This window comes from Notechis scutatus, chromosome 3 (genome assembly GCF_049901735.1).
Source record: "Notechis scutatus isolate UNSWTSFEM ecotype Mainland chromosome 3, rNotScu1.2, whole genome shotgun sequence".
NCBI classification, from domain to species: Eukaryota; Metazoa; Chordata; class Lepidosauria; order Squamata; family Elapidae; genus Notechis; species Notechis scutatus.
The window spans coordinates 118,578,723-118,587,467 of record NC_142011.1 but is presented as its reverse complement, the minus strand read 5'-3'; the positions used below and the strand labels follow the sequence as shown (position 1 = coordinate 118,587,467).

The following is an 8,745-nucleotide window of genomic DNA, read 5'->3' as shown; positions in this document are numbered from 1 at the left end:
GGAAGAATATGATGGTGAAGCAGGACTGATAAGTCAACACACCAAGCACTCCTCCACACACTCTGGAGATCCCAGAAGCTTCGTGACAGGCATACCTAGATGATGTACAATTGGCCCATTATGTCAACTTACTAATGACAGAGTTTTTTTATGTGCACAAAGACCAAAAAGCATATTACAAAAAACTTATACAGAATAGGGAACAACAAGCAACAGACAGTTTCTTCTGAAAGAAATAAGAGACTCTTTCAGTAGATAGTAAGCATTTTACTATCACTCCAGATCGAAATCACAATTACCTAAGTCTAAGAAGCCAAAGTAATGGAAGCAGAAATTCTCTTCGTACACCCGCCCCAAACTCAACTGAATACAGAGAAGTATGTTCTACTTAATAAAAATGGACTACTAGGGATGTAACGCTTTTGAAAAAATTAAAGCAGTAGAATAAATCCCATTTTAGTAAATATAGTTTATTCAAACAAAAATGACGTTTTTATTACAAAAGGAACAAAAGCTATTGAACTCTTAAGGAATTAGCATCTTGTTATTTTTGCCAATTTAGGAAAAGAAGATAGCAAACAGAAAACAGAAGAAGTCAGCAGCACAGTATTAAGATTAAGAAAATATGCATTTTACAAATATAAGTTATAATTTCAGAAAAAAGATCACGGAAAGCTCAAAATGCAGATGTTGTCATGTAAAATAATCAGTTTTTCTTTATCTAATACCTCAGTATCACAATTTCTTATAATTTCCAATGTTTTATTTTTACTATTTAATTATTTTATGGACTTCTAAAAGCTAAACCTTAACTATATTGAGAAAACCTTTTTTTGTCATTTACTTCTTGATTTAATTTCGAACACAGACCAATTACTTTTTATTTAAATCTATGTAATTTTGAAAAAAAAAATATTAAAACTATTTTGTAATTCATTTTCAATCATCTCCAGGTCTAAGCGGAAAAATACCTTAGACAAGGAAAATTATTTTTTTTCCTAGCAAATTGAACAGTTTGAATCAATACCCCAAATTATAAGATATCTCTCACATTAGAAGCCATCCTTTGGAATTAGTACATAATTTTCAAGGGTGGAAGTCAACTTTTTGTGTTTTTCTCTTTTTCCACTTCTTTTCTTTTTCCTTTTTCTTATTTTTGTTTACATGTTTATAATTTTATGTTGTAATAAAATTCTAATGAAAACATATTTTTAAAGAATCGCTAAATAATTTTAATGAAGACAGATTTAGGTGCAAACTGAGAATTCAAATTTTTGTTGAGTTTTGTATAAAGTTTTGATGCAGCAGTTGGGTACTGTGTCTGAATTCAAGAAAAGTTATCCATGCCCTTTTAGACCAATTTACTTCGCTCCATATGCTGAGGTATTCTTTTATTTGTGTTTTTTTTAAAAAATTAAATTTTAACTATTTCAATAGTTTTGACTTGTTTCATTTTTAAATTTATTGTACACTGCTTTGTGATCCCACTGATATAGCAAGTTCAGAGAAATTGTTTAAATCAAACAAATAAACTATACAATTTGTTAAATTGTATATGCAACCTTGTTTACATTTCCAAAGCTTTCTGTGTACTTCTGTTTTAGTGCTAAAATGAAACAATACACACCTTTTCACATTACAAATAATTATAAGAAATAATAATTCAAGAAATAATCCTATTTCTCATAAGCCCCACTAATGTTATGGGATTGCTTTGTGACTGGATATGTATAAGATTATCCTTTCTAACTGAACAGAACAGCAGTTAGTGGAAAAATGCCTGCAGATACCAGATAGACTCTGTGTTATAATCTCCACCTTCCATCTTTGACCATCTCTTCATACTAATACCTGGTCTCTTTTAAAAGATTTTAGTTTATGCCAGAATTCTTGATAACTCTTTAGTTCTGCACCTGACTATACCAGTTCATTTTCATCATTTGGTATACATAGAAGTTACTTTATTCACTTTATTTTCCTTACTTTGGTGATTTCCCTTTCCTATTGGTTGAAACAATTCACTGCTTTCTGCAGCTAAGCTGCAATTGGTTGGAGTTTCTGAGCTGCCCCTTGAAAGAGAGTTAACCCTGCAGCTGCCAGGTCACTAACCAGTACATTAGAAAGTTGACCTTCCTCCTACTACAATGTACCTTCTGTCCAGGAAGACAGAGAGATACAAAGTTTGCATTTTGAATGAACAATTAAAAAGCTAAAATGCAATATGCAAATCTCACTAGCCATCTGTCAATTTCTGCTTGGGAGGAAGTCCCCAGCACTGCCCAGGAGGCTGCAGGATTTAAAAGCAGCAAAATTTAGAAGCAGAGTCAGGTTGATGAAATAAAACACTTTATTTTACTTAATCATTGAGTCTGTAGCACTGAGACATATCTTATTATTGATGTTGTTGGCCTCAGATCAGATAAATATAATTTTATTTGATTCTAATTGTTTTAATATATCTGCATGTGTGGTTATGTACCATTATCTAGCAGTACAGTTTGGTGGTTTTGTTTTTGTTTTTAATTATTTAACATGTACAAGTAGCATGGATATGGTAAGCTCTATCTTATTCATTGGTTAGTCATAAAAAGTTAGAGTTTAATTATTTACACTTTACTCCTAAACACTTTGCTGAATTGTATATTCATTGCAAAAATGGTTACATATTTAGTCATTAATAGTTTAGCCTAAACTATTCCTGGCCAGGCAAACATTGGTAAATGATAATTATTATAATTCAGATAATTGAGAATGCTTTTTTGTACCATATTATTGCATATACTTTGTTTAAAGGATTGTTTGAGATATGTCTTTGGCCTTTCAAGTAAGGAAATTTCACCTTCTACTATTTGACGCACAAGTTCTTGAATTGAAGGTGTATCTTCTTCCTATAAGCAAGAAACGAGAAAAGTAAATGTCTGAAGATAATCATTAGCTGGATTGAAGTGCTCAGAGCAGCATCACTAACTTCTATCAGCCTAATAAGAGTAATGCACAAGGAACTCACAGATAAATAAATTTACCACCCATTAGTACAACGCTGCACCAAAAAGAAAATTCTGCTCTAAAACCAAAGTCAACCTGGGATTTATTGCTCTGTGTCTTTAGCCGCAGGCTCCCTCTTAAGCCTCTCTTTCACCTTCACTTATTCCCAAAGCCCTGACAACAAATTCAGAGAAGCAGCTGCTCACCACATTCCCTGGAACGCAGGCAGGCATGCCAGTTGATTCTCAAAGTGCTGCCTAGCACATGCCATGTCCATTTCAATAGAATCAGTGTTGACAGAACACTTTTATTACTCACATTTAGGGAAGCCTAACACCAGTCAAAGTGCAGAGTTTGTCGCACAAGTGTGTGATAAAGCGTGAATGTGAGAGAATAATTTCTCATTAATCTATAATGAGAAAGGAAAATGCACACATGCTGCATTCTTATTTCTATTTTTTCTATCCCCATTTTTCTTTCCCAATCCTTTATCAGTTACACCATCTATTTAAACTCACAAGGTTTACTTTTAAGATATTTTTAAAGCACCATCAATGGAGCCTGTACTATATAAAACACACCAAAAATCAATAATATTTTCTGTTCCAAACCATATTAATAGGACAGACTGAAATTATATACATGTATACATATAGCAGTAATGCTCAGATGTACTTGCTTTCCTCAAAATATGAATTATAACTGAGAAATTAAAGATGTGTCACTCAAGGATCGGATTCTACCGGTTCGGCCCAGTTCTATAGAACTGGTTGTTATGGTCCCCAGTAGTTCAGAGAACTGGTAAAACGGTCCCCTGGCTGGCCCCGCTCCTCTGTTCCCAGCCCAGTCAGTTATTATTGCGCATGCACGACATTGTGTGCATGTGCAACAATCACTGACGGCATTCTCCCCTGCCTGCCCCACTCTACCCACTCCTCCGTTCCCGGCCCAATCAGTCATTATTGCGCATGCACGACATTGCACGTATGCGTGACAATCGTTGACGGAATTCTCTCCCGCCTGCCCCACCTAGTCACTACTTATAGTGCACGTGTGCTATGCTTCCCATTTTCCTGCCCGCTGCCATCGCTTCCAGCACCAGTGGCAGCAGCAGCAGCACCAGCCAGCCTTTTGCCACCCTGCTTGATCAAGCCCAGGTCACCACTGCTACTAGCCGCCCTCGCCTGCCCGGACTGCCTCCCAGGCCTACCTGCCTGTCTTGCCGGACTGCCTGCTTTGCCTGGACTGCCTCCCATGGCCGCTGTTACCAAAGACGTGGATTGGTGAGTGAGACCTCCAAGCAAAACCCGGTCACCAACCTGCTGCTACCACCAGCCCCAGTTGAGTCCCGACAATGAGTCCTGGACTGCAACTGCCCTCACCGATGCTGCCTGCCTCACCCGCCACCATCTTCTGCTGCCCACGGCCCTCCATTGTTGCTGCCTGGCCTTCCACCACCAATTGGTGAGTGAGGAGGCAAAGGCAGCAAGCCCCGCCAGTCGCCTACCTTCTTCTGCCGCCGCTAACCCCGGTCGAGTGCTGACTTCTGGGCCGGCCACCCAGCCATCCTCACGACAGCAAGCTCCAAGAAGACCAAGGAGGACCCTGGCGTAGCTGGCTAGCCAAGTTGCCTGCCTAATTTTTGGTAAGTTGCTTTTTTAAATTTCCTTATGTATTTATTTATATTTTTTAGTATGTGTTTTGTTTTTATTAATTATAAAAACAAAACAGATACTAAAAAAATAAATACATAAATAAAAATTATTTTATTATTGTTACATGTTGATACTTCTGTTTGTTTCTCCTTTGCCTTTTGCTATTAGGAAAAAGCAAAAGAGAAACATAAGTATCAACATGTAACAATAACAGTAGCGTAACAAAAAAAAATCATTTATGGATTTATTCATATTTTCAGTATCTCTACTGTTTTTATGATTAATAAAAACAAACCCTATACTAAAAATTGTCAGCCTTCAAGATTTCCTTCCTTTGCTTTGCATCTTTCGGCTGTGATAAGTAATGTCGGGGGAGGAGGGGTGAAATAGTTATGGGAAGCGAGCTGGAGATTTGAGAGAATAAATTGTATAAGTTGGGGGGGAAGTTTTTTGTTTATGCTTCTTTACTATGCTATGCGCAAGCACACGTCTTTATCAAAATATGCCAAGGTCAATGGACAGATGCCTCATCACCACCTGAAGAGGCCCACATGACATTACATGCAAAGTTTAACTGGATGGACAGTTTGAACTATTGTGGGTGGGAATGTTGCCATCACTTTGTATATGTGATTTACGCGCTCATTTTCTCAGATTCAGAATTCCTTTGATGCTACCACTTGATTTCCAGTAAAAGATATCTTTAATTAACGGAGTCTAAGTGTTTCTTTCTTGGATTTTGAATGGAGCACCAACTGACATAAATATTATTAAAAATTATTTAAATAAGTTTGTATGGCTGTGAAAGTTGGACCATAAGAAAGGCTGAGCACCAAAGAATTGAGGCCTTTGAACTATGGTGCTGGAGAAGACTCCTACGAGTCCCTTGGACTGCAAGGTGATCAAATCGATCAAATTCTTTACATACAGTGCAGTTCCTCCCCTTCCCTTTTTTAGTTGGTCCTGTTTCTTTTGAACAATTTCTATCTTTCTAGTAGCATATTCCAGTCATGGGTGCTATTCCACCAAGTTTCAGTAATTGCAACAATATCGTACTAGAACTTCAAGTTCTCCCTGTTTGATACCCAAATTTTGAGCATTAGTGTAAAGACATCTAAGCTCATTATGGCTGACCTTGCATTTGTGTTCTATGTTCTCTGTTTTATACATGAGTGTCTCTTCCTTCTCATCACTTCCTTTCCCATTGTCTGATTGTTGACTTGTGGATTATGTTTGGAGTTTGGTCTAAATGATTGGTCTCCCTCACTTTCCAGTTTTAGTTTAGGGTTAGGGTTAGTCTTTGGATGAATTGAGCCAGTTGTTTCTCAACACATTCTTCCCGTTCCTTGTGAGGTATAGCCCATCTCTTCCCTAAAGCCCTTCCTGTACGTAAAGTAAATGATCCAAAATCCAAAGCTAAGCCAGCAGTTTCCTTCTAGAATCCTCCGTTCCATTATTAGATGAATAACAGGAAGAGTGTTTTATATGCATTCATACAAACACTTATTTAAAACATTCCATTCTAATTAATCAAAGTATTTGTGTCTTATTTCTACCTTGTTGAGCAGTAGCCACAATTTGCTGAGTTTTTGGGGGTTTCCAATGATTGCTTGGGTTACATTGTGAACAACCAAATAATGAAATTTCTTTTCATAGTTGAATTACATATTTAGACAGAACTGATTAAACTTGAATGATTTAAAAGATGTTTTGGTCCAATTATATTCTAATTGTTCCTCTTAACTTAAAGCAGTACTCATGACTCACATCTACACTATTATTTCCAAAAATAAAAATAAAAAAGATAGTTCTTAACATAATTGTATTATTTATCATAGAATAAATCGAATATCATAGAATACATTAATTTATAAGGATTTTAAAAAAAGTTTTGAAAAATAAAGAAACCTATTATTTTGAATGCTGTAAAGGTAAAAATGCATCTATGGAAATTCAAAAGAAATGGATGTATTCTTTTGGCAGTTAAAATACAGTATCATACATTTGTAGCGAAGCATTATAATATCAGACCTCTGATACTTATTGTATTTAATCTGAAGTTTGCAAGACATAGGGCAAGAAGCAATTCACAATTATCTTTGATTTAATTCAAACATACACCTATGCCTCTTTAACATTTTGGATGGCAAATAGTAAAACTAGAGTACATACAGAAAGTTGAGGAAGTTAGAGAATTTCTTGCCATGTAAATTTGCCAATTAAAGGACTCAGCCACAATGTAATATTATAGAAGGGTAAAGAAGTAGAAAAGGTGACTGAGGTTTCTACCAAATTTTCAGTATTTTTAGCTAACAAATGAACAGTCCCAATAATTGGCCTACATACAGATAGTCCTCGACTTACAACCACAACTGAGCCCAAAATTTCTGTTGCTAAGTGAGACATTTGTTAAGGAATGTTGCCCCATTTAATGACATTTCTTGCTACAGTTTTAAGTGAATCCCTGCTGGTGTTAAGTTAGTCACATGGGTGTTAAGTGAATTTGACTTCATTGATTTTAGCAATATCACTTAGACTTATATACCGCTTTATAGTGCTTTAAGCCCCCTCTAAGCAATTTTAGAGAGTCAGCATATTTCCCCCCAACAATTTGGGTCCTCATTTTATGCACCTCGGAAGGATGGAAGGCTGAGTCAACCTTGAGCCTGGTGGGATTTGAACTGCCAAATTGTAGGCAGCTGGCTGCAGAAGTAGCTTGCAGTACTGCATTCTAACCACTGTGCCACAGAGGCTCCTATAAATTTTGCTTGTTAGAAGGTCACAAAAGGGGATCACATGACCCTGGGACTCTATGACCGTCATAAATATGAGTCAGTTGCCAACTATCTGAATTGCGATCATATGACCCTGAGGCTGCAACGGTCGTAAGTCTGAAAAACGGTCATAAGTCTTTTTTTTTCAGTGCCATTGTAAATTCGAATGGTCACTAAATAAACCGTTATAACTTGAGGACTACCTGTATTGTCTGGAGAAAGAAATTCCGGGGTCATTTTAAAAATTACCATATATTTGCTTTGGTAATCTTCCAAGTTAGGAAATGTGAGCTCCCTATTTAAAACCACTCCGAAATCCAAGTTTTCTGTATATAGCTATGACTGAGCACCACTAAACTTAAAAAAAGAGACAAGAAAAAAGGAAGGAAAGAATAAAGGCAAAAGCTTGTAATATTTCATAAAGTTTATTTCTAGTTTGATTTTTACATTTTTTTAAAAACATTTTAAACAGTTTTCTTGCCAATACATGGCAGATTAAATCTATCGATGTATGTATGTGTTTATCTCAAACATGCAAAGAGAGAAAAGGGTAACAGCAAAAATAGATTATGCGAGGCCAGAATTGCTAAGTCAATTGATAAATAAAAAGTAAAGAGCAGTCCCGGTGTTGTTATCAGCTGCCTAGTGGGCTGGATAGTATATAGTAAAAGTTAGAATAAAATATAGTATGTGCGGGTTGTGTGTGTGTGTTAGAAGTTCAATCAGAATAGAGCTGGAAGGTCTTTTCTTGCAACCCTCTGCTCAAGTGGGAGACCCTATATCAGGGGTCTCCAACCTTGGCAACTTGAAGCCTGGAGGACTTCAACTCCCAGAATACCCCAGCCAGCTTTGCTGGCTGGGGCATTCTGGGAGTTGAAGTCCTCCAGGCTTCAAGTTGCCAAGGTTGGAGACCCCTGCCCTATATCATTTCAGATAGGGGATGTCCAATCTTTTCTTGAAAACCTGCAGAGATGAAGCACCTACAACCTCTGAAGGCAAGGTTAATTGTTGTCGCTATTAGGAAGTTTCTCCTTAATTCCAAGTTGTTTCTCTCCCTTATTAGTTTCTATCCATTGTTTCTTGTCTTGCCTTCCAGTGCTCTGGAAAATAATTTGACCTCCTCTTCTTTGTGGTAGTCCCTCAAATACTGGAATACTGCTATCATGTTACCCCTAGTCCTTCTTTTCTCTAGACTAGCCATAGCCAATTCCTGCAACCGTTCTTCATATATTTTTGTCTCCAGGCCTTTAATCATCTTAGTTGCTCTTCTTTGCACTTTTTCTCCAAGTCACAACATATTTTTTGTAATGGTGACCAAAACTGGATGCAGT

The 8,745-nt window shown here is 36.8% G+C and overlaps 1 protein-coding gene across 1 annotated transcript in view; it reads right to left on the bottom strand.

Annotated features, from left to right (window-relative positions):
- Positions 1 to 395: 395 nt before the first annotated feature.
- CFAP61 (cilia and flagella associated protein 61) overlaps positions 396 to 8,745 on the bottom strand; it is a 142,406-nt gene continuing 134,056 nt past the window's right edge. The window contains exon 27 of the mRNA XM_087961089.1: positions 396 to 2,888. Coding sequence (XP_087817215.1) covers positions 2,688 to 2,888 — 201 coding nt within the window. The 3' untranslated portion in view covers positions 396 to 2,687. The remainder of the gene's footprint in view (positions 2,889 to 8,745) is intronic.